The sequence below is a fragment of the Salvelinus fontinalis genome, chromosome 16 (assembly GCF_029448725.1).
Source record: "Salvelinus fontinalis isolate EN_2023a chromosome 16, ASM2944872v1, whole genome shotgun sequence".
NCBI classification, from domain to species: domain Eukaryota; kingdom Metazoa; phylum Chordata; class Actinopteri; order Salmoniformes; family Salmonidae; genus Salvelinus; species Salvelinus fontinalis.
In genome coordinates this window covers 52675054-52702327 of record NC_074680.1, presented here as the reverse complement: position 1 = coordinate 52702327, position 27274 = coordinate 52675054, and the positions used below count along the sequence as shown (strand labels likewise).

The window sequence follows — 27274 nt, the reverse complement described above, 5'->3', positions numbered from 1 at the left end:
TTGGTTTCCTCTATCGTAATCGCTCCTCTTTCACCCCAGCTGCCAAACTAACCCTGATTCAGATGACCCTCTTACCCATGCTAGATTACGGAGACGTAATTCTTATCGTATTCTTATCGAATTCTTATCGTATTCTTTTCGGCAGACTCAATAGCCTTGGTTTCTCAAATGATTGCCTCGTTTGGTTCACCAACTACTTCTTAGATAGAGTTCAATGTGTCAAATCGGAGGGCCAGACCTCTGGCTGTCTCTATGGGGGTGCCACAGGGTTCAATTCTCGGGCCGACTCTTTTCTCTGTATATATCAATGATGTCACTCTTGCTGCTGGTGATTCCTTGATCCACCTCTACACAGACGACACCATTCTGTATACATCTGGCCCTTCTTTGGACACTGTGTTAACAAACCTCCAAACGAGCTTCGATGCCATACAACACTCCTTCCGTGGCCTCCAACTGCTTTTAAATGCTAGTAAAACTAAATGCGTGCTCTTCAACCGATCGCTGCCCGCACCCGCCCGACTAGCACCACTACTCTGGACGGTTCTGACTTAGAATATGTGGACAACTACAAATATCTAGGTGTCTGGTTAGACTGTAAACTCTCTTTCCAGACTTACATTAAGCATCTCCAATCCAAAATTAAATCTAGAATCGGCTTCCTATTCCGCAACAAAGCATCCTTCACTCATGCTGCCAAACATACCCTCGTAAAACTGACTATCCTACCGATCCTTGACATCGGCGATGCCATTTACAAAATAGCCTCCAACACTCTACTCAACAAACTGGATGCAATCTATCACAGTGCCATCCGTTTTGTCACCAAAGCCACATATACTACCCACCAATGTGACCTGTAGGCTCTCGTTGGCTGGCCCTCGCTACAGATTCGTCGCCAAACTCACTGGCTCCAGGTCATCTATAAGTCTCTGCTAGGTAAAGCCCCGCCTTATCTCAGCTCACTGGTCACCATAGCAACACCCACCCGTAGCACACGCTCCAGTAGGTATATTTCACTGGTCATTCCCAAAGCCAACACCTGGAACCAAAAAAGGGTTCTCCTATGGGGACAGCCAAATAAACCTTATGGAACCCTTTTTTCTAAGAGTGTGCTAATATTTCAAAGGAACTACTAAATGTAATTTAAGCAGTTCTGAAGGGAACAACAGAAAGGGAACAACATAATCAATGGAATATTTCAACCAGGGGTGAGACATCTGTGATATAGTGGTGTATTTTGGAGCATCTCTCTCCAGCAGCCTGTATTGTGAAACAGAAAGAGAGTCTGAGTCTCTCTCTCTCTCTCTCTCTCTCTCTGCCTCTCTCTCTCTCTCTCTCTCTCTCTCTCTCTCTCTCTCTCTCTCTCTCTCTCTCTCTCTCTCTCTCTCTCTCTCTCTCTCTCTCTCTCTCTCTCTCTCTCTCTCTCTCTCTCTCTCTCTCTCTCTCTCTCTCTCTCTCTCTCTCTCTCTCTCTCTCTCTCTCTCTCTCTCTCTCTGTCTGTCTGTCTGTCTGTCTGTCTGTCTGTCTGTCTGTCTGTCTGTCTGTCTGTCTGTCTGTTACCTGAGCGACGTGACACTTCATCTCTGCCCATTTGACCTCCCAGGAAGCCTTGTCGTTAGCGTAGTTCTGCTGCAGCTGGCACCTCCTGTTCTCCTCCTCCCTCAACTCCGACCTGAACTCCTCTAACAGGGAGCGCACCGCCTGGAGCACCCTACGGTTCTCACCCGCCTGGAGAGGAGGAGCGGGGGAGGAAGAGGGGAGGAGCGGGGGAGGAAGAGGGGGAGGCGAGAGAGGAGGAGCGGGGGAGGAGCGGGGGAGGAAGTGGGGGAGGCGAGAGAGGAGGAGCGGGGGAGGAGCGGGGGAGGAAGAGGAGGAGGAGCGGGGGATGGAAGAGGGGGAGGAAGAGGGGGAGGAAGTGGGGGAGGAAGAGGGGGAGGAAGTGGGGTAGGAAGAATGAAACCGGATCATTCATTTATTTAAGATATGAAGGAGATCTATCCATTTACCTAATAATGTCAACTGTTTCTACACACAACACACCATAAAAGCTCATACTATATTCTGGCTTGATGGATAATATGTACGTTAGTACAAGGTTCTGTTGTGCTCTGTTGTATAACATGTTCTAGTCTCTGTTGTGGTCTGTTGTATAACATGTTCTGTTGTGGTCTGTTGTAAAACATGTTCTAGTCTCTGTTGAGGTCTGTTGTATAACATGTTCTAGTCTCTGTTGTAGTCTGTTGTGGTCAGTTGTATAACATGTTCTAGTCTATGTTGAGGTCTGTTGTATAACATGTTCTAGTCTCTGTTGAGGTCTGTTGTATAACATGTTCTAGTCTCTGTTGTGGTCTGTTGTGGTCAGTTGTATAACATGTTCTAGTCTCTGTTGTGGTCTGTTGAGGTCTGTTGTATAACATGTTCTAGTCTCTGTTGTGGTCTGTTGTGGTCAGTTGTATAACATGTTCTAGTCTCTGTTGTGGTCTGTTGAGGTCTGTTGTATAACATGTTCTAGTCTCTGTTGTGGTCTGTTGTGGTCAGTTGTATAACATGTTCTGTTGTATAACATGTTCTAGTCTATGTTGTGGTCTGTTGTATAACATGTTCTAGTCTCTGTTGTGGTCTGTTGTGGTCAGTTGTATAACATGTTCTAGTCTCTGTTGTGGTCTGTTGAGGTCTGTTGTATAACATGTTCTAGTCTCTGTTGTGGTCTGTTGTGGTCTGTTGTATAACATGTTCTGTTGTATAACATGTTCTAGTCTATGTTGTGGTCTGTTGTATAACATGTTCTAGTCTCTGTTGTGGTCTGTTCTATACCATGTTCTGTTGTGGTCCGTTGTATAACATGTTCTAGTCTCTGTTGTGGTCTGTTGTATAACATGTTCTAGTCTCTGTTGTAGTCTGTTGTATAACATGTTCTTGTCTCTGTTGTGGTCTGTTCTATAACGTGTTCTGTTGTGGTCTGTTCTATAACGTGTTCTGTTGTGGTCTGTTGTGGTCTGTTGTATAACATGCTCTGGGATCATTGAACTCCATTGGACTTGAACAGACTTTGCACTCATCCAAAGTGCCTTTTAATCCATGGTTTAATCCAGGGTTTAATCCAGGGTTTAATCCAGGGTTTAATCCAGGGTTTAATCCAGGGTTTAATCCAGGGTTTAATCAATGGTTTAATCCAGGGTTTAATCCAGGGTTTAATCCATGGTTTAATCCAGGGTTTAATCCAGGGTTTAATCCATGGTTTAATCCAGGGTTTAATCCAGGGTTGGAGTGTATCAACAGCTAGATATCCATTGTACCCTACCTGTGTCTGGTGCTGCAGGCGTGCAGTGGAGTGGAGTTGGGTTGTGGGGTCTGGGTCGGGGCTGTCTCTCTGGGGTAGCGGGGTACACGACCTGTCCCTGTCCTCTCTCTCCGTCTCTCCCTCTCCGTGCTCCAAGATCAGCTCTGGAATACCCTCCAACTTCTCATACTGCGACAACAAAGACATGGAATAACAAGGTAATTATAGCAACAATAAAAAGGTAATTATAGCAACAATAACAAGGTAATTATAGCAACAATAAAAAGGTAATTATAGCAACAATAACAAGGTAATTATAGCCAACAATAACAAGGTTATTATAGCCAACAATAACAAGGTTATTATAGCAACAATAACAAGGTAATTATAGCCATCAATAACAAGGTTATTATAGCCAACAATAACAAGGTAATTATAGCCAACAATAACAAGGTTATTATAGCAACAATAACAAGGTTATTATAGCCAACAATAACAAGGTAATTATAGCTAACAATAACAAGGTTATTACAGTCAACAATAACAAGGTTATTATAGCAACAATAACAATGTTATTATAGCCAACAATAACAAGGTAATTACAGCAACAATAACAAGGTTATTATAGTCAACAATAACAAGGTTATTATAGTCAACAATAACAAGGTTATTATAGCAACAATAACAAGGTTATTATAGCCAACAATAACAAGGTTATTATAGCCAATAACAAAGCAAGGAAAGGAGCAGTACACCAATAAACTAACTAACCAACCAACAAACTGAAAGTCGGTCAATCAATCACTCAGTTGACCAATCAAACAAGCCAATCCTACACTGCTAAGTGATTTTGAGCTAGATGTCAACCCTCCTCCTGGAAAACTATTGGGAATGCAGGCTTCTTCTCCAGCCCTGCTGTTATTCACTGATTGGTCTAACCAAATGTACTCCGCTCAATCCTACTCTCCTAAGTGATTGACTGACTTTTGGTTTGTTGATAGTTGGTTTGATTGGATGGTTTAGAGCCTGTGTGGAGTGGCTCCGGAGAAATCCCAACCACTGTCAGAAATGTTTTCATGGTTACAGCACCTCCTCCCAGCTGCCCACAGCTCTGAGGCTAGGAAACACTGCCACCACCGATAAATCCACGATAATTGAGAATTCCAATAAGCATTTTTCTACGGCTGGCCATGCTTTCCACCTGGCCACCCCTACCCTGGCCAACAGCCCTGCACCCCACACAGCAACTTGCCCAAGCCTCCCCCATTTCTCCTTCAACTAAATCCAGATAGCTGATGTTCTGAAAGAGCTGCAAAATCTGGACCCTTACAAATCAGCAGGACTAGACAATCTGGACCCTCTCTTTCTAAAATGATCCGCCGAAATTGTTGCAACCCTTATTACTAGCCTGTCCAACCTCTCTTTCGTATCGTCTGAGATCCCCAAAGATTGGAAAGCTGCCGCGGTCATCTCCCTCTTTAAAGGGGGAGACACTCTAGACCCAAACTGCTACAGACCTATATCTATCCTACCCTGCCTTTCTAAGGTCTTTGAAAGCCAAGTTAACAAACAGATCACCGACCATTTCGAATCCCAGCGTACCTTCTCCGCTATGCAATCTGGTTTCCAAGCTAGTCATGGGTGCATCTCAGCCACGCTCAAGGTCCTAAACGATATCATAACCACCATCAATAAGAGACAATGCTGTGCAGCTGTATTCATCGACCTGGCCAAGGCTTTCGACTCTGTCATTCACTGCATTCTCAGACAGAGTTCAGTGTGTCAAATCGGAGGGCCTGTTGTCCGGATCTGGCAGTCTCTATGGGGGTGCCACAGGGTTCAATTCTCGGGCCGACTGTCAATAGGTGTATTGGAGGCGAAGTCAGGTGCAGGAGAGCAGAGTATAATAAACAGACACACTTTTATTATAGTTCCAAACATGAGAGCATACAGAGAACAAACATAAAAGTAAAGCGCCTAAACTAACATCACATAACATGAAAACAATTACACACAAAACATGATGGAAAACAGAGGGTTAAATATAAGTAGCTTGATTGGGAAATGAAAACCAGGTGTGTATGTAAACAAGACAAGACAAATGGATATATGAAAAATGGAGCGGCGATGACTAGAAAGCCGGTGACGTCGATCGCCGCCCGAACAAGGAGAGGAGCCGACCTCGGCGGAAGTCGTGACACCGACTCTTTTCTCTGTATACAACAACGATGTTGCTCTTGCTGCTGGTGATTCTCTGATCCACCTCTACGCAGACGACACCATTCTCTATACATCTGGCCCTTCTTTGGACACTGTGTTAACAAACCTCCAGACGAGCTTCAATGCCATACAACTCTCCTTCCCTGGCCTCCAACTGCTTTTAAATGCTAGTAAAACTAAATGCATGCTCTTCAACCGATCACTGCCCGCACCTGTCCGCCCGTCCAGCATCACTACTCTGGACGGTTCTGACTTAGAATATGTGGACAACTACAAATACCTGTGTCTGGTTAGACTGTAAACTCTCCTTCCAGACTCACATTAAGCATCTCCAATCGGCTTCCTATTTCGCCAAAAAAACTAATTCATTCATGCTGCCAAACATACCCTCGTAAAACTGACCATCCTACTGATCCTTGACTTCGGCGATGTAATTTACAAAATAGCCTCCAACACTCTACTCAGCAAATTGGATGCAGTCTATCACAGTGCCGTCCATTTTGTCACCAAAGCCCCATATACTACCCACCACTGCAACCTGTATGCTCTCGTTGACTGGCCCTCGCTTCATACTCGTCGCCAAACCCACTGGCTACAGGTCATCTATAAGTCTCTGTTAGGTAAAGCCCCGCCTTATCTCAGCTCACTGGTCACCATAGCAACACCCACCCGTAGCAGGTATATCTCACTGGTCATCCCCAAAGCCAATTCCTCCTTTGGCAGCATCTCCTTCCAGTTCTCTGCTGCCAATGACTGGAACAAATTGCAAAAATCACTGAAGCTGGAGACTCAGATCTCCCTCACTAACTTTAAGCACCAGCTGTTAAAGCAGCTCACAGATCACTGCACCTGTACACAGCCCATCTGTATTGAGCCCATCCAACTACCTCATCCCCATACTGTTTTTTGTTGTTGTTTTTTTGGTCCTTTGCACCCTAGTATCTCTACTTGCACATTCATCTTCTGCACATCTATCACTCCAGTCTCTATCACTCCAGTGTTTAATTGCTAAATTGTAATTATTTTGCCAATATGGCCTATTTATTGCCTTACCTCCCTCATCTTACCTCATTTGCACACACTGTATATAGACATTTCTTCTATTGTTTATTGACTATATGTTTTGTTTATTCCATGTGTAACTCTGTGTTGTTGTTTATGTCGCACTGCTTTGCTTTATCTTGGCCAGGTCGCAGTTGTAAATGAGAACTTGTTCTCAACTAGCCTACCTGGTTAAATAAAGGTGAAATAAAGGTGAAATAAAAAATAAATAAATAAATAGGATTGAGGATACATATTCAGCAGCTTTCTAGAAGGGTTGGGCAAGTATGTGCTGTCTCCTTCCCCAGCCTCCAGACTAAACTACCTGGGGTTCAGCCTCTACCTCTAGCCAGTCATCTCACCTCTGAGTCTGCTGTCTCCTCCCCTGTCTCTGTCCTCTTCCCCAGCCTCCAGACTAAACTACCTGGGGTTCAGCCTCTACCTCTAGCCAGTCATCTCACCTCTGAGTGTGCTGTCTCCTCCCCGGTCTCTGTCCTCTTCCCCAGCCTCCAGACTAAACTACCTGGGGTTCAGCCTCTAGCCAGTCACCTCACCTCTGAGTGTGCTGTCTCCTCCCCGGTCTCTGTCCTCTTCCCCAGCCTCCAGTGCATGAGGATCCAGCGTAGCTTCATATAGAAGATGACGGTGTTGTGTCTGAACAACTGGACCTCCTGCTGCAGTAGGGTTCTCTCCTGGACCCAGGGAGCCTCGTGGGCCTGCAGGCCCGTCAGATCCAGACCTCCTCTGGGCTTCACACCCTGCACCTCCAGCCGCCTCCGTTCCTCATCCTGGTGGGGAGAGAGGTAGGGATGGGGAAGGCGGGAGGGAGGGAGGGAGGGAGGGAGGGGGGGATAAGAGAGGGAGGAGGAGGGGGTGATAGGTGAGGAGATATAGAGGGGAACAGGGGGGAGGAGAGGTGATAGGGGGGAGATAGAGAGGGGAACAGGGAGGAGGAGGGGTGATGGGGGGGAGATAGAGAGAGGAACAGGGAGGAGGATGGGTGATGGGGGAGATAGAGAGAGGAACAGGGAGGAGGAGGGGTGATAGGGGGGAGATAGAGAGAGGAACAGGGAGGAGGATGGGTGATGGGGGAGATAGAGAGAGGAACAGGGAGGAGGAGGGGTGATAGGGGGGAGATAGAGAGGGGAACAGAGAGGAGTACAGGTGAAATGTACTGATGTATGGCATATATTTTATTGTTTTTATCAAGTATTTCTTCATGGAGGTGGGTAGTTAGGTGGAGAGGGAACCAGGAAAAACTCTGAGCCTTTAACCAGATCTCAGAGAGAAAACTCCTGGATTTATACATAGTACAACTATCTAAAGGACATGACCCTTTGTAACCAGTTATTTACCTGTTACTATGAGTCAAGCTGTACCAGTAATTTACCTGGTACTATGAGTCAAGCTGTACCAGTACATTACCTGTTACTGACTATGAGTCAAGCTGTACCAGTACATTACCTGTTACTATGAGTCAAGCTGTACCAGTAATTTACCTGGTACTATGAGTCAAGCTGTACCAGTACTTTACCTGTTACTGACTATGAGTCAAGCTGTACCAGTACATTGCCTGTTATTGACTATGAGTCAAGCTGTACCAGTACTTTACATGTTACTATGAGTCAAGCTGTACCAGTACTTTACCTGTTACTGACTATGAGTCAAGCTGTACCAGTACTTTACCTGTTACTATGAGTCAAGCTGTACCAGTACTTTACCTGTTACTATGAGTCAAGCTGTACCAGTACTTTACCTGTTACTGACTATGAGTCAAGCTGTACCAGTACTTTACCTGTTACTATGAGTCAATCTGTACCAGTACTTTACCTGTTACTGACTATGGGTCAAGCTGTACCAGTACTTTACCTGTTACTGACTATGGGTCAAGCTGTACCAGTACTTTACCTGTTACTGACTATGAGTCAAGCTGTACCAGTACTTTACCTGTTACTGACTATGAGTCAAGCTGTACCAGTACTTTACCTGTTACTGACTATGAGTCAAGCTGTACCAGTACTTTACCTGTTACTGACTATGAGTCAAGCTGTACCAGTACTTTACCTGTTACTGACTATGAGTCGAGCTGTACCAGTACTTTACCTGTTACTGACTATGAGTCGAGCTGTACCAGTACTTTACCTGTTACTGACTATGAGTCAAGCTTTACCAGTACTTTACCTGGTACTATGAGTCAAGCTGTACCAGTACTTTACCTGTTAGAGTGAGTCAAGCTGTACCAGTACGTTACCTGTTACTGACTATGAGTCAAGCTGTACCAGTACTTTACCTGTTACTGACTATGAGTCAAGCTGTACCAGTACTTTACCTGTTACTAACTATGAGTCAAGCTGTACCAGTACTTTACCTGTTACTATGAGTCAAGCTGTACCAGTACTTTACCTGTTAGAGTGAGTCAAGCTGTACCAGTACTTTACCTGTTACTATGAGTCAAGCTGTACCAGTACTTTACCTGTTACTGACTATGAGTCAAGCTGTACCAGTACTTTACCTGTTACTATGAGTCAATCTGTACCAGTACTTTACCTGTTACTGACTATGGGTCAAGCTGTACCAGTACTTTACCTGTTACTGACTATGGGTCAAGCTGTACCAGTACTTTACCTGTTACTGACTATGAGTCAAGCTGTACCAGTACTTTACCTGTTACTGACTATGAGTCAAGCTGTACCAGTACTTTACCTGTTACTGACTATGAGTCAAGCTGTACCAGTACTTTACCTGTTACTGACTATGAGTCAAGCTGTACCAGTACTTTACCTGTTACTGACTATGAGTCGAGCTGTACCAGTACTTTACCTGTTACTGACTATGAGTCGAGCTGTACCAGTACTTTACCTGTTACTGACTATGAGTCAAGCTTTACCAGTACTTTACCTGGTACTATGAGTCAAGCTGTACCAGTACTTTACCTGTTACTGACTATGAGTCAAGCTGTACCAGTACTTTACCTGTTACTGACTATGAGTCAAGCTGTACCAGTAATTTACCTGTTACTGACTATGGGTCAAGCTGTACCAGTACTTTACCTGTTACTGACTATGAGTCAAGCTGTACCAGTACTTTACCTGTTACTAACTATGAGTCAAGCTGTACCAGTACTTTACCTGTTACTATGAGTCAAGCTGTACCAGTACTTTACCTGTTACTGACTATGAGTCAAGCTGTACCAGTAATTTACCTGGTACTATGAGTCAAGCTGTACCAGTACTTTACCTGTTACTGACTATGAGTCAAGATGTACCAGTACTTTACCTGTTACTGACTATGAGTCAAGCTGTACCAGTACATTGCCTGTTATTGACTATGAGTCAATCTGTACCAGTACTTTACCTGTTACTATGAGTCAAGCTGTACCAGTACTTTACCTGTTACTGACTATGAGTCAAGCTGTACCAGTAATTTACCTGTTACTGACTATGAGTCAAGCTGTACCAGTAATTTACCTGTTAATGACTATGGGTCAAGCTGTACCAGTACTTTACCTGTTACTGACTATGGGTCAAGCTGTACCAGTACTTTACCTGTTACTGACTATGAGTCAAGCTGTACCAGTAATTTACCTGTTACTGACTATGGGTCAAGCTGTACCAGTACTTTACCTGTTACTGACTATGAGTCAAGCTGTACCAGTACTTTACCTGGTACTATGAGTCAAGCTGTACCAGTACCTTACCTGTTACTGACTATGAGTCAAGCTGTACCAGTACATTACCTGTTACTGACTATGAGTCAAGCTGTACCAGTACTTTACCTGTTACTGACTATGAGTCAAGCTGTACCAGTACTTTACCTGTTACTGACTATGAGTCAAGCTGTACCAGTACGTTACCTGTTACTGACTATGAGTCAAGCTGTACCAGTACTTTACCTGTTACTGACTATGAGTCAAGCTGTACCAGTACGTTACCTGTTACTGACTATGAGTCAAGCTGTACCAGTACATTACCTGTTACTGACTATGAGTCAAGCTGTACCAGTACATTACCTGTGCCATGGTCCCAGAGAAGGCCTCTCTGTCCTCCTGTCCAGGCCTCAACCTGCGATCGTGATCCAGTCGGAACTGCATCTCTGCCCCAGCTGTGTCGCGTAGCTGTACCCCCCCAAAAACATGAACCGGACAACACACAGTTACCCTCAGAGCTGTACCCCTCAACACAGTAACCCTCAGAGCTGTACCCCTCAACACAGTAAACCTCAGAACAGGCCAAACACACCTCCATAATAGCCTGGGCACCAAAGTTTGGCAATGACACAGCGTACAAGGAGTGAAATGTCAGCTAAACAGACTGGTAGCCAGGCTAACTCCACAATGGGCAAAATGCTTACTTGAAATCTGTGGGCATAACTCGAGATTTACCATTGACGTCAATGCTAAAACAAAAAAGACATGCATGAACCTCAAGTTTGACTCTATGTGTAAAAGTTGTGCCTTTCATAATGCCTTTAGTCTAAGGGTTGCAAAAGTCTGGTAACTTTTCCCAAATTCCCAGAAATCCCGGTTAGAAGATTGCCCAGAATCAGAAGGGAATGATCAGGAAATCCAGACCAGGACATTTTGTGAAAGTTAGTGGGATTTGTCTGTAACCCCACAGACTGTACAGTACTCCATCAGTCATCATTAAACCCTCAGTATTATCTAGATACCTACAGACTGTACAGTACTCCATCAGTCATCATTAAACCCTCAGTATTATCTAGATACCTACAGACTGTACAGTACTCCATCAGTCATCATTAAACCCTCAGTATTATCTAGATACCTACAGACAGTACAGTACTCCATCAGTCATCATTAAACCCTCAGTATTATCTAGATACCTACAGACTGTACAGTACTCCATCAGTCATCATTAAACCCTCAGTATTATCTAGATACCCACAGACTGTACAGTACTCCATCAGTCATCATTAAACCCTCAGTATTATCTAGATACCTACAGACTGTACAGTACTCCATCAGTCATCATTAAACCCTCAGTATTATCTAGATACCTACAGACTGTACAGTACTCCATCAGTCATCATTAAACCCTCAGTATTATCTAGATACCTACAGACTGTACAGTACTCCATCAGTCATCATTAAACCCTCAGTATTATCTAGATACCTACAGACTGTACAGTACTCCATCAGTCATCATTAAACCCTCAGTATTATCTAGATACCCACAGACAGTACAGTACTCCATCAGTCATCATTAAACCCTCAGTATTATCTAGATACCTACAGACTGTACAGTACTCCATCAGTCATCATTAAACCCTCAGTATTATCTAGATACCTACAGACTGTACAGTACTCCATCAGTCATCATTAAACCCTCAGTATTATCTAGATACCTACAGACTGTACAGTACAGTACTCAATCCTTCATCATTAAACCCTCAGTATTATCTAGATACCTACAGACTGTACAGTACTCCATCAGTCATCATTAAACCCTCAGTATTATCTAGATACCTACAGACTCTACAGTACAGTACTCCATCCTTCATCATTAAACCTACATACTTATTATGGGACTGTGTTCTAATGGGACTGTGTTCTATTGGGACTGTGTTCTATTGGGACTGTGTTCTAATGGGACTGTGTTCTAATGGGACTGTGTTCTAATGGGACTGTGTTCTAATGGGACTGTGTTCTAATGGGACTGTGTTCTAATGGGACTGTGTTCTAATGGGACTGTGTTCTAATGGAACTGTGTTCTAATGGGACTGTGTTCTATTGGGACTGTGTTCTAATGGGACTGTGTTTTAATGGGACTGTGTTCTAATGGGACTGTGTTCTAATGGGACTGTGTTCTATTGGGACTGTGTTCTAATGGGACTGTGTTTTAATGGGACTGTGTTCTAATGGGACTGTGTTCTAATGGAACTGTGTTCTAATGGGACTGTGTTCTATTGGGACTGTGTTCTAATGGGACTGTGTTCTAATGGGACTGTGTTTTAATGGGACTGTGTTCTAATGGGACTGTGTTATATTGGGACTGTGTTCTAATGGGACTGTGTTCTATTGGGACTGTGTTCTTAGGGGACATGTGTTCTAATGGGACTGTGTTCTTAGGGGACTGTGTTCTTAGGGGACATGTGTTCTAATGGGACTGTGTTCTATTGGGACTGTGTTCTAATGGGACTGTGTTCTATTGGGACTGTGTTCTAATGGGACTGTGTTTTAATGGGACTGTGTTCTAATGGGACTGTGTTCTAATGGGACTGTGTTCTAATGGGACTGTGTTCTAATGGGACTGTGTTCTTAGGGGACATGTGTTCTATTGGGACTGTGTTCTAATGGGACTGTGTTCTAATGGGACTGTGTTCTAATGGGACTGTGTTCTAATGGGACTGTGTTCTAATGGGACTGTGTTCTTAGGGGACATGTCTTCAAACCTCATTAGTAGAATTGTCCTGGAATCCCCCCTCTCTCTCCATCTCCCTCTCTCCCTCCATTCCTTTCTCCTCCCCCTTTCTCTCCCTCTCTGTCAATGTCAAATGTAAATCACACAGAGCACTAATCCTCCTATACCAAAGCTGCTTTTACATCCATCCTCTCATTCATTCACTCTCTCCGCTTCAGAGATTATGTTAGAGGGGAAACTGAAATCCCATATTAGAGAAAGCACATCCCTGGTCAGAGTGTTTTTGTCAATGCTATAATTACGTGACACTATGCAGACTTAGAGGCAATATACTTTATGTGACGTAAGGACAAATAGCACGCTTGCTGTGTCATAACATTTGAGAACTTCCTGTATGTCAAGCCAACAGTCAATATGTGACCAGATTCAGGATTGTAGGCTTTTGACGTCAAATAACGCCTTTTTTCCGAACATGTGAACTATTATATGCTGTCACGTTCGTCGTAGTGAGGAGACCAAGGCGCAGCGTGATGTGAATATATTCTATTTTAATTAACGAATGAAACACTAAAACAAACTAACAAAACGAACGTGAAGCTATACATAACTGACATGCAACTACACATAGACAACTACCCACCCAGACAGGTGGGAAAAGGCAACCTAAGTATGGTTCTCAATCAGAGACAACGATAGACAGCTGCCTCTGATTGAGAACCACACCCCGGCCAAACACACAGAAATACAAATCATAGAAAAAGGAACATAGAATGCCCACCCCAAATCACACCCTGACCAAACCAAAATAGAGACATAAAACGCTCTCTACGGTCAGGGCGTGACATATGCCTTCGTTACAAAACTGGTCTGGGATTCTGTTAATAACAGGAATACAAAATGTTAAATTTGGAGCCTAGTTTAGCCAAGGAGAATGCACTGAGGTTACAGTATGTCGGGAGAAAGTCAGGATCCATGATTGGCTGAGATAACGGAGAGGGGATAATAATAGAGAGGCTACTTGACCTCTTGCTTTTACATGTCAAATCCTTAAAGAGATGGGTAGGACTAAGGCTTATGACCATGCTAAATGGGTCTAAACACAGAAGAGCTCTGTAGAAAGTGGGACGGACGTTCATGGAAGGGAATTTAATCTCCAACTTGTCTCCAAAGTGGGATAACCCGTTCATTATACTTTCTGTCACAGCCAGAAGAGGACTGGCCCACCCCCTCAGAGCCTGGTTCCTCTCTAGGTTTCTTCCTAGGTTCCCTGCCTTTATAGGGAGTTTTTCCTAGCCACCCTGCTTCTACACCTGCATTGCTTGATGTTAGGGGTTTTAGGCTGGGTATCTGTATAAGCACTTTGTGACATAAGCTGATGTAAGAAGGGCTTTATAAATACATTTGATTGATTGATTTTATGATCTACCATTTAGAAGCTCTGAGTCTGTACTTCAATAAAATTAAAAAAGTTTTTTTTTTTTAAATAAACAATCTTGGAAATTTGACATAAACTCACCTTCTTGACCTCAGTCACATATACCCTGCCCTAGAACAGAACAATCATAGTCGATAACATGACATCAAGAAACACATTTAACAGAAATTAGCTCAACTATTGGATATGAGGAGGATTTCTAGTTAAAAACAATACTTGTCAATTCAGAGGTACCAATAAAAACAGACAATCAGCAATCTGAAAACAGTACTGTCCTTTCCAAGAAGGGTTCAACGGGAATCAGAATATCCAGCAAAAACAACCCAATTACAAATCAAAAAGGTTGGAAATCAATATTTTGTGGTCAGGGGAGCGACTGTTGTGATTCAAAACAGAACTAAAAATAGAGACAGAAAAAGAGAGAGTGTGAATGACGTGAGAGATCATGCTCATCAGATAACTGTGACTGTGGGCTGGAGTGTTACCTGATGCCATGTTGGACTGAGTGGCTTTGTGTTAGATAACAACGGACTTCGCTTTAGAGGGTTGAAGTGGGTCGGCGCTGAGAACAGATACTTTTAGCCTATGCTTTTCTAAAGCTTGAGTACTGGTACCAACCCGGCTCTAAAATACAAACCTTGACAGGATAATATTAAAGCTCGAGTACTGGTACCAACCCGGCTCTAAAATACAAACCTTGACAGGATAGTATTAAAGCTCGAGTACTGGTACCAACCCGGCTCTAAAATACAAACCTTGACAGGATAGTATTAAAGCTCGAGTACTGGTACCAACCCGGCTCTAAAATACAAACCTTGACAGGATAGTATTAAAGCTCGAGTACTGGTACCAACCCGGCTCTAAAATACAAACCTTGACAGGATAGTATTAAAGCTCGAGTACTGGTACCAACCCGGCTCTAAAATACAAACCTTGACAGGATAATATTAAAGCTCGAGTACTGGTACCAACCCGGCTCTAAAATACAAACCTTGACAGGATAGTATTAAAGCTCGAGTACTGGTACCAACCCGGCTCTAAAATACAAACCTTGACAGGATAGTATTAAAGCTCGAGTACTGGTACCAACCCGGCTCTAAAATACAAACCCTTGACAGGATAATATTAAAGCTCGAGTACTGGTACCAACCCGGCTCTAAAATACAAACCTTGACAGGATAATATTAAAGCTCGAGTACTGGTACCAACCCGGCTCTAAAATACAAACCTTGACAGGATAGTATTAAAGCTCGAGTACTGGTACCAACCCGGCTCTAAAATACAAACCTTGACAGGATAATATTAAAGCTCGAGTACTGGTACCAACCCGGCTCTAAAATACAAACCCTTGACAGGATAGTATTAAAGTGAGACCTGGAACCTTGTTAATTATAGTTCAACCATTACTATAAAATGTGTCTCCTATCCTCCACACCTCACCCCCCTGGCTGTAACGGTCGTCATCGTGACACTGGCCAAAATGTTTTAAAAAAAACGCCACGTTGATCAAGTTTCATGAAGAACATTCAAGAATTTGGCACCTGTACTTGACTCATGTCTAAATGCGTGCCTCTGTAAGACACGCAGTCAAAGCATTTGAGCTAAGAAATCTTTTCGAAATATCTTAATAACTCTACGCACATACGCCCTTAATCTTTACTTTACACTGTAGTGTAAACCTTAGTGTAAACTTTACACTGTAGTGTAAACCTTAGTGTAAACTTTACACAGGTGTCTGTCCTCATCTAGTCCTACTACAAGGGAGAAGGGAGGGAGGTAGGGAGATGAAAGAGGCACTGACCTCAGGTCTTAAAGAAGCCAGGGGGGGCCTGTGGTATTTAGTGTGTCCCAGGATGGCTCCCCTGTTCTGGGCCGGACCCTGAGGAAGAGCCCCCTGGCTCTGGCCCTGGGTCTCCACGGCTCGCTCCTGTCCTAGACGCCACTCCAGCTCATCCCTCGCACCGGACTGTGACTGGGGGGGTGGGGGTCAGGGGGTGACAGGTGAGGGAAGGTGTGTGGGTGTGGGGACAGAGGGGATGGAGGGGGGAGGGGGGGAGGGGAGTGCATGAAGCGGATTGGTGGGTAAACGAACAAACGGACGAATGACAATAAACAAACAGCAGGAGGAATTTAAAAAAAGCAAAAAAATAAAAAAATAAGAGGATAAAGCCAAGGGTGGAAAATTATACTAAAAAACGAAAACAGAACAGACGAGTTAGAGAACGAAGAAAAGAGCAAAGAGAAAGAGCAACTTAAAGACCACGGCGTACGAGAGAGACGAGAAGAGGACTAGAACGAGGATGAACAGCATGATGGGTTGAAACATCTGAAGGATGGAGGGAACACAAAGAGAAGGAGGAAAAAAAAGAGGGATTGGGGGAGGGGGGGGGGGAAGAATGCAAAAACACTGGTTATGAAGCGCATGCAATGAGGGATACATGAGTCCAAACCCGACTGCTGCTACACAGAATAGATACCACCGCTGGTTAGCTTCAGCTAACTCACCACATGCTAAACGCATGCCAGAAGCCCATGCAGTAGAAGCAGTAAGAAAAGATAACGCAGCTTAGATCTTAACTTTACACATGTGAAATGCTTTTATTCTTTAAAATAAATTTAAAAAAGTTAAGTCCCCATATTGTTTTGTCAAGACATATCAAGGTCATTTGCTTATGAATCAACTTCTGTTAGGACAAATCACTTCTCTTTCCTGCTTCTATTCAGTTGGCGTCAGGTGACTCTGGGATATCGGGTTACATCTCCACAACCATTGGAGGTTCGGGAGTCCCGCCTTAACGCATATTTCGCTGATCGGACTGTCTGTCAATTTGTGGCGGAACAGTACAGCACAGGCACGTTCACAGGAGAGAGTAAACAATGAATGACAGCAGTGAAGGATTTTCCTGACCACTAGTTACAGTGCATTCGGAAAGTATTCAGACCCCTTGACTTTCTCCACATTTTGTTACGTTACAGCCTTATTCTAGAATGGATTAAATAAAACATGTTCCTCATCAATCTACACACAATACCCCATGATGACATCACAATACCCCATAATGACATCACAATACCCCACAATACCCCCTAATGACAAAGCGAAAACAGGTTTTTAGAAATTTGATAATTTATAACAAATAAGTATTCAGACCCTATGTTATGAGGCTCTACGTTGAGCTCAGGTGCATCCTGTTTCCATTAATCATCATTCCTGGGGAATGTTTGTACAACTCGATTGGAGTCCACCTAAATTCAATTGATTGGACATGATTTGGAAAGGCACATACCTGTCTATATAAGGTCCCACAGTTGACAGTGCAATTCAGAGAAAAAAACCAAGCCATGAGGTCGAAGGAATTGTCCGTAGAGCTCCGAGACAGGATTGTGTCAAGGCACATATCTTGGTCAGAACCCGATGGTCACTCTGACCAAGCTCCAGAGTTCCTCTGTAGAGATGGGAGAAACTTCCAGAAAGACAACCACCTCTGCCGCACTCCACCAATCAGGCCTTTATGGTAGAGTGGCCAGACAGAAGCCACTCCTCGTTAAAAAGCACATGACAGCCTGCCTGGAGTTTGCCAAAAGGCACACAAAGGACAAGATTATCTGGTCTGATGAAACCAAGATTGAACTCTTTGGCGTGAATGCCAAGCGTTACATCTGGAGAAAACCAGGCACCGCTAATCACCTGGCCAATACCATCCCTACAGTGAAGCATGGTGGTGGCAGCATCATGCTGTGGGGATGTTTCTCAGTGGCAGGGAAGCAAAGTACAGAGAGATCCTTGATGAAAACCTCAGACTAGGGTGAAGGTTCACCTTCCAACAGGACAATGACCCTAAGCACACAGCCAAGACAACGCAGGAGTGGCTTCGGGACAAGTCTCTGAAAGTCCTTGAGTGGCCCAGCCAGAGCACAGACTTGAACCCGATCGAACATCTCTGGAGAGACCTGATAATAGCTGTGCAGCAACGCTCCCCATCCAACCTGACAGAGCTTGAGAGGATCTGCAGAGAAGAATGGGAGAAACTCCCCAAATACAGGTGTGCCAAGCTTGTAGCGTCATACCCAAGAAGACTCAAGGCTGTAATTGCTGCCAAAGGTGCTTCAACAAAGTACTGAGTAAAGGGTCTGAATACTTATGTAAATGTAAATATATATATTTATATTTTATTCTAAAAACCTGTTTTTGTTTTGTCATTATGGGGTATTGTGATGTCATTATGGGGTATTGTGATGTCATTATGGGGTATTGTGTGTAGATCGATGGAGAATATAAACCTGTTTTTTAATACATTTTAGAATAAGGCTGTAAGGTAACAAAATGTGGAAAAAGTGAAGGGGTCTGAATACTTTCCGAATGCTCTGTATATAAAAACTGATCCCAGTAATAAGACAACTGAAATCTTCTAGCATGTCAATTGTAAATCCAAACAAAGAAAACAACAAAGAAAGAAATCCAAGCCCTATTCCCTCAGGTTTCATCAATAGGTTATTCATAGCATATGAGATTTCAAAATGAAATCTACCATGTACTACTTTGTCATACTACTTACGACAGCAATGCATATTAGTGCAAAAAGTGCATACAAATCATGGATAAATAATAATAATAATAATAACTACCAACAACAAACAAACAGGTGAACATCTGAGGGTCCTAATAGTATAAGGCATTAGTAGGTTCATATGATCTGCTTTACCCCCTCTACTCTGACTATAGGACTCATGGTTCATATGGTCTGCTTTACCCCCTCTACTCTGACTATAGGACTCATGGTTCATATGGTCTGCTTTACCCCCTCTACTCTGACTATAGGACTCATGGTTCATACTGTTCATAGTCCTCTCATGAAGATATGTTTTATACAGCCATCCCCTTTAACATTAACGTTCAACAGGATTTTAACTTCATTTCCAGTTTTAATCATTCCACTTGATTTTAAACTTCATTCCTTTCTTTCAGAAATGTGGACGGACCACAGCTTTCGTGCTTGACAAGAGGGTTTGCTTGTTGCAGCTGTTTATTTAGTTGTTTGTAGTAGATGTTAGTTGAGTTACAGTATATAACACACCCAGCCCAAGGGGGTCCTATAGGCAGATCATATGAACCATTGTTATTGACTTGTTTATTGTTTACTCCATGTGTAACTCTGTGTTGTTGTCTGTTCACACTGCTATGCTTTATCTTGGCCAGGTCGCAGTTGCAAATGAGAACTTGTTCTCAACTAGCCTACCTGGTTAAATAAAGGTGAAATAAAAAAATAAAAATAAAAAATGAGTCCTATAGTCAGAGTAGAGGGGGTAAAGCAGACCATATGGACCATGAGTCCTATAGTCAGAGTAGAGGGGGTAAAGCAGACCATATGGACCATGAGTCCTATAGTCAGAGTAGAGGGGGTAAAGCAGACCATATGAACCATGAGTCCTATAGTCAGACCATATGAACCATGAGTCCTATAGTCAGAGTAGAGGGGGTAAAGCAGACCATATGAACCATGAGTCCTATAGTCAGAGTAGAGGGGGTAAAGCAGACCATATGAACCATGAGTCCTATAGTCAGAGTAGAGGGGGTAAAGCAGATCATATGAACCATGAGTCCTATAGTCAGAGTAGAGGGGGTAAAGCAGACCATATGAACCATGAGTCCTATAGTCAGAGTAGAGGGGGTAAAGCAGACCATATGAACCATGAGTCCTATAGTCAGACCATATGAACCATGAGTCCTATAGTCAGAGTAGAGGGGGTAAAGCAGACCATATGAACCATGAGTCCTATAGTCAGAGTAGAGGGGGTAAAGCAGACCATATGAACCATGAGTCCTATAGTCAGACCATATGAACCATGAGTCCTATAGTCAGAGTAGAGGGGGTAAAGCAGATCATATGAACCATGAGTCCTATAGTCAGAGTAGAGGGGGTAAAGCAGACCATATGAACCATGAGTCCTATAGTCAGAGTAGAGGGGGTAAAGCAGATCATATGAACCATGAGTCCTATAGTCAGAGTAGAGGGGGTAAAGCAGATCACATGGACCATGAGTCCTATAGTCAGAGTAGAGGGGGTAAAGCAGACCATATGAACCATGAGTCCTATAGTCAGAGTAGAGGGGGTAAAGCAGACCATATGGACCATGAGTCCTATAGTCAGAGTAGAGGGGGTAAAGCAGACCATATGGACCATGAGTCCTATAGTCAGAGTAGAGGGGGTAAAGCAGACCATATGAACCATGAGTCCTATAGTCAGACCATATGAACCATGAGTCCTATAGTCAGAGTAGAGGGGGTAAAGCAGACCATATGAACCATGAGTCCTATAGTCAGAGTAGAGGGGGTAAAGCAGACCATATGAACCATGAGTCCTATAGTCAGAGTAGAGGGGGTAAAGCAGATCATATGAACCATGAGTCCTATAGTCAGAGTAGAGGGGGTAAAGCAGACCATATGAACCATGAGTCCTATAGTCAGAGTAGAGGGGGTAAAGCAGACCATATGAACCATGAGTCCTATAGTCAGACCATATGAACCATGAGTCCTATAGTCAGAGTAGAGGGGGTAAAGCAGACCATATGAACCATGAGTCCTATAGTCAGAGTAGAGGGGGTAAAGCAGACCATATGAACCATGAGTCCTATAGTCAGACCATATGAACCATGAGTCCTATAGTCAGAGTAGAGGGGGTAAAGCAGATCATATGAACCATGAGTCCTATAGTCAGAGTAGAGGGGGTAAAGCAGACCATATGAACCATGAGTCCTATAGTCAGAGTAGAGGGGGTAAAGCAGATCATATGAACCATGAGTCCTATAGTCAGAGTAGAGGGGGTAAAGCAGATCACATGGACCATGAGTCCTATAGTCAGAGTAGAGGGGGTAAAGCAGACCATATGAACCATGAGTCCTATAGTCAGAGTAGAGGGGGTAAAGCAGACCATATGAACCATGAGTCCTATAGTCAGACCATATGAACCATGAGTCCTATAGTCAGAGTAGAGGGGGTAAAGCAGACCATATGAACCATGAGTCCTATAGTCAGAGTAGAGGGGGTAAAGCAGACCATATGAACCATGAGTCCTATAGTCAGAGTAGAGGGGGTAAAGCAGACCATATGGACCATGAGTCCTATAGTCAGAGTAGAGGGGGTAAAGCAGACCATATGAACCATGAGTCCTATAGTCAGAGTAGAGGGGGTAAAGCAGACCATATGAACCATGAGTCCTATAGTCAGAGTAGAGGGGGTAAAGCAGACCATATGGACCATGAGTCCTATAGTCAGAGTAGAGGGGGTAAAGCAGATCATATGAACCATGAGTCCTATAGGCAGATCATATGGACCATGAGTCCTATAGTCAGAGTAGAGGGGGTAAAGCAGATCATATGAACCATGAGTCCTATAGGCAGATCATATGAACCATGAGTCCTATAGTCAGAGTAGAGGGGGTAAAGCAGACCATATGAACCATGAGTCCTATAGTCAGAGTAGAGGGGGTAAAGCAGATCATATGAACCATGAGTCCTATAGGCAGATCATATGGACCATGAGTCCTATAGTCAGAGTAGAGGGGGTAAAGCAGATCATATGAACCATGAGTCCTATAGGCAGATCATATGAAACATGAGTCCTATAGTCAGAGTAGAGGGGGTAAAGCAGACCATATGAACCATGAGTCCTATAGTCAGAGTAGAGGGGGTAAAGCAGATCATATGAACCATGAGTCCTATAGTCAGAGTAGAGGGGGTAAAGCAGACCATATGAACCATGAGTCCTATAGTCAGAGTAGAGGGGGTAAAGCAGACCATATGGACCATGAGTCCTATAGTCAGAGTAGAGGGGGTAAAGCAGACCATATGATCCATGAGTCCTATAGTCAGAGTAGAGGGGGTAAAGCAGACCATATGAACCATGAGTCCTATAGTCAGAGTAGAGGGGGTAAAGCAGATCATATGGACCATGAGTCCTATAGTCAGAGTAGAGGGGGTAAAGCAGATCATATGAACCATGAGTCCTATAGTCAGAGTAGAGGGGGTAAAGCAGACCATATGAACCATGAGTCCTATAGTCAGAGTAGAGGGGGTAAAGCAGACCATATGAACCATGAGTCCTATAGTCAGAGTAGAGGGGGTAAAGCAGACCATATGAACCATGAGTCCTATAGTCAGAGTAGAGGGGGTAAAGCAGACCATATGAACCATGAGTCCTATAGTCAGAGTAGAGGGGGTAAAGCAGACCATATGAACCATGAGTCCTATAGTCAGAGTAGAGGGGGTAAAGCAGACCATATGGACCATGAGTCCTATAGTCAGAGTAGAGGGGGTAAAGCAGATCATATGAACCATGAGTCCTATAGGCAGATCATATGGACCATGAGTCCTATAGTCAGAGTAGAGGGGGTAAAGCAGATCATATGAACCATGAGTCCTATAGGCAGATCATATGAACCATGAGTCCTATAGTCAGAGTAGAGGGGGTAAAGCAGACCATATGAACCATGAGTCCTATAGTCAGAGTAGAGGGGGTAAAGCAGATCATATGAACCATGAGTCCTATAGGCAGATCATATGGACCATGAGTCCTATAGTCAGAGTAGAGGGGGTAAAGCAGATCATATGAACCATGAGTCCTATAGGCAGATCATATGAAACATGAGTCCTATAGTCAGAGTAGAGGGGGTAAAGCAGACCATATGAACCATGAGTCCTATAGTCAGAGTAGAGGGGGTAAAGCAGATCATATGAACCATGAGTCCTATAGTCAGAGTAGAGGGGGTAAAGCAGACCATATGAACCATGAGTCCTATAGTCAGAGTAGAGGGGGTAAAGCAGACCATATGGACCATGAGTCCTATAGTCAGAGTAGAGGGGGTAAAGCAGACCATATGATCCATGAGTCCTATAGTCAGAGTAGAGGGGGTAAAGCAGACCATATGAACCATGAGTCCTATAGTCAGAGTAGAGGGGGTAAAGCAGATCATATGGACCATGAGTCCTATAGTCAGAGTAGAGGGGGTAAAGCAGATCATATGAACCATGAGTCCTATAGTCAGAGTAGAGGGGGTAAAGCAGACCATATGAACCATGAGTCCTATAGTCAGAGTAGAGGGGGTAAAGCAGACCATATGAACCATGAGTCCTATAGTCAGAGTAGAGGGGGTAAAGCAGACCATATGAACCATGAGTCCTATAGTCAGAGTAGAGGGGGTAAAGCAGACCATATGAACCATGAGTCCTATAGTCAGACCATATGAACCATGAGTCCTATAGTCAGAGTAGAGGGGGTAAAGCAGACCATATGAACAATGAGTCCTATAGTCAGAGTAGAGGGGGTAAAGCAGACCATATGAACCATGAGTCCTATAGTCAGAGTAGAGGGGGTAAAGCAGACCATATGAACCATGAGTCCTATAGTCAGAGTAGAGGGGGTAAAGCAGACCATATGAACCATGAGTCCTATAGTCAGAGTAGAGGGGGTAAAGCAGACCATATGGACCATGAGTCCTATAGTCAGAGTAGAGGGGGTAAAGCAGACCATATGAACCATGAGTCATATAGAGTAGAGGGGGTAAAGCAGACCATATGAACCATGAGTCCTATAGTCAGAGTAGAGGGGGGAAAGCAGATCATATGGACCATGAGTCCTATAGTCAGAGTAGAGGGGGTAAAGCAGACCATATGAACCATGAGTCCTATAGTCAGAGTAGAGGGGGTAAAGCAGACCATATGAACCATGAGTCCTATAGTCAGAGTAGAGGGGGTAAAGCAGACCATATGAACCATGAATCCTATAGTCAGACCATATGAACCATGAGTCCTATAGTCAGAGTAGAGGGGGTAAAGCAGACCATGTGAACCATGAGTCCTATAGTCAGAGTAGAGGGGGTAAAGCAGATCATATGGACCATGAGTCTTTTTGTCAGAGTAGAGGGGGTAAAGCAGATCATATGAACCATGAGTCCTATAGGCAGATCATATGAAACATGAGTCCTACAGTCAGAGTAGAGGGGGTAAAGCAGACCATATGAACCATGAGTCCTATAGTCAGAGTAGAGGGGGTAAAGCAGATCATATGAACCATGAGTCCTATAGTCAGAGTAGAGGGGGTAAAGCAGACCATATGAACCATGAGTCCTATAGTCAGAGTAGAGGGGGTAAAGCAGACCATATGGACCATGAGTCCTATAGTCAGAGTAGAGGGGGTAAAGCAGACCATATGATCCATGAGTCCTATAGTCAGAGTAGAGGGGGTAAAGCAGACCATATGAACCATGAGTCCTATAGTCAGAGTAGAGGGGGTAAAGCAGATCATATGGACCATGAGTCCTATAGTCAGAGTAGAGGGGGTAAAGCAGATCATATGAACCATGAGTCCTATAGTCAGAGTAGAGGGGGTAAAGCAGACCATATGAACCATGAGTCCTATAGTCAGAGTAGAGGGGGTAAAGCAGACCATATGAACCATGAGTCCTATAGTCAGAGTAGAGGGGGTAAAGCAGACCATATGAACCATGAGTCCTATAGTCAGAGTAGAGGGGGTAAAGCAGACCATATGAACCATGAGTCCTATAGTCAGACCATATGAACCATGAGTCCTATAGTCAGAGTAGAGGGGGTAAAGCAGACCATATGAACAATGAGTCCTATAGTCAGAGTAGAGGGGGTAAAGCAGACCATATGAACCATGAGTCCTATAGTCAGAGTAGAGGGGGTAAAGCAGACCATATGAACCATGAGTCCTATAGTCAGAGTAGAGGGGGTAAAGCAGACCATATGAACCATGAGTCCTATAGTCAGAGTAGAGGGGGTAAAGCAGACCATATGGACCATGAGTCCTATAGTCAGAGTAGAGGGGGTAAAGCAGACCATATGAACCATGAGTCATATAGAGTAGAGGGGGTAAAGCAGACCATATGAACCATGAGTCCTATAGTCAGAGTAGAGGGGGTAAAGCAGATCATATGGACCATGAGTCCTATAGTCAGAGTAGAGGGGGTAAAGCAGACCATATGAACCATGAGTCCTATAGTCAGAGTAGAGGGGGTAAAGCAGACCATATGAACCATGAGTCCTATAGTCAGAGTAGAGGGGGTAAAGCAGACCATATGAACCATGAATCCTATAGTCAGACCATATGAACCATGAGTCCTATAGTCAGAGTAGAGGGGGTAAAGCAGACCATGTGAACCATGAGTCCTATAGTCAGAGTAGAGGGGGTAAAGCAGATCATATGGACCATGAGTCCTATAGTCAGAGTAGAGGGGGTAAAGCAGATCATATGAACCATGAGTCTTTTTGTCAGAGTAGAGGGGGTAAAGCAGACCATATGAACCATGAGTCCTATAGTCAGAGTAGAGGGGGTAAAGCAGACAATATGAACCATGAGTCCTATAGTCAGAGTAGAGGGGGTAAAGCAGACCATATGAACCATGAGTCCTATAGTCAGACCATATGAACCATGAGTCCTATAGTCAGAGTAGAGGGGGTAAAGCAGACCATATGAACCATGAGTCCTATAGTCAGAGTAGAGGGGGTAAAGCAGATCATATGAACCATGAGTCCTATAGGCAGATCATATGGACCATGAGTCCTATAGTCAGAGTAGAGGGGGTAAAGCAGATCATATGAACCATGAGTCCTATAGGCAGATCATATGAACCATGAGTCCTATAGTCAGAGTAGAGGGGGTAAAGCAGACCATATGAACCATGAGTCCTATAGTCAGAGTAGAGGGGGTAAAGCAGATCATATGAACCATGAGTCCTATAGTCAGAGTAGAGGGGGTAAAGCAGACCATATGAACCATGAGTCCTATAGTCAGAGTAGAGGGGGTAAAGCAGACCATATGGACCATGAGTCCTATAGTCAGAGTAGAGGGGGTAAAGCAGACCATATGATCCATGAGTCCTATAGTCAGAGTAGAGGGGGTAAAGCAGACCATATGAACCATGAGTCCTATAGTCAGAGTAGAGGGGGTAAAGCAGACCATATGGACCATGAGTCCTATAGTCAGAGTAGAGGGGGTAAAGCAGACCATATGAACCATGAGTCATATAGAGTAGAGGGGGTAAAGCAGACCATATGAACCATGAGTCCTATAGTCAGAGTAGAGGGGGTAAAGCAGATCATATGGACCATGAGTCCTATAGTCAGAGTAGAGGGGGTAAAGCAGACCATATGAACCATGAGTCCTATAGTCAGAGTAGAGGGGGTAAAGCAGACCATATGAACCATGAGTCCTATAGTCAGAGTAGAGGGGGTAAAGCAGACCATATGAACCATGAGTCCTATAGTCAGAGTAGAGGGGGTAAAGCAGACCATATGAACCATGAGTCCTATAGTCAGACCATATGAACAATGAGTCCTATAGTCAGAGTAGAGGGGGTAAAGCAGACCATATGAACCATGAGTCCTATAGTCAGAGTAGAGGGGGTAAAGCAGACCATATGAACCATGAGTCCTATAGTCAGAGTAGAGGGGGTAAAGCAGACCATATGAACCATGAGTCCTATAGTCAGAGTAGAGGGGGTAAAGCAGACCATATGAACCATGAGTCCTATAGTCAGACCATATGAACCATGAGTCCTATAGTCAGAGTAGAGGGGGTAAAGCAGACCATATGAACCATGAGTCCTATAGTCAGACCATATGAACCATGAGTCCTATAGTAAGAGTAGAGGGGGTAAAGCAGACCATATGAACCATGAGTCCTATAGTCAGAGTAGAGGGGGTAAAGCAGACCATATGGACCATGAGTCCTATAGTCAGAGTAGAGGGGGTAAAGCAGACCATATGATCCATGAGTCCTATAGTCAGAGTAGAGGGGGTAAAGCAGATCATATGGACCATGAGTCCTATAGTCAGAGTAGAGGGGGTAAAGCAGACCATATGGACCATGAGTCCTATAGTCAGAGTAGAGGGGGTAAA

At 43.9% G+C, this 27274-nt stretch overlaps 1 protein-coding gene across 1 annotated transcript in view; it reads right to left on the bottom strand.

The window, feature by feature from the left end:
- Positions 1–27274, bottom strand: part of LOC129813405 (microtubule cross-linking factor 1-like) — a 123204-nt gene that overhangs the window by 74981 nt on the left and 20949 nt on the right. The window contains exons 5-9 of the mRNA XM_055865741.1: positions 16161–16331; positions 10554–10658; positions 7099–7332; positions 3305–3472; positions 1564–1731 (exon numbers count right to left, since the gene is read on the bottom strand). Of these exons, the coding sequence (XP_055721716.1) occupies positions 1564–1731; positions 3305–3472; positions 7099–7332; positions 10554–10658; positions 16161–16331 (846 nt within the window). The remainder of the gene's footprint in view (positions 1–1563; positions 1732–3304; positions 3473–7098; positions 7333–10553; positions 10659–16160; positions 16332–27274) is intronic.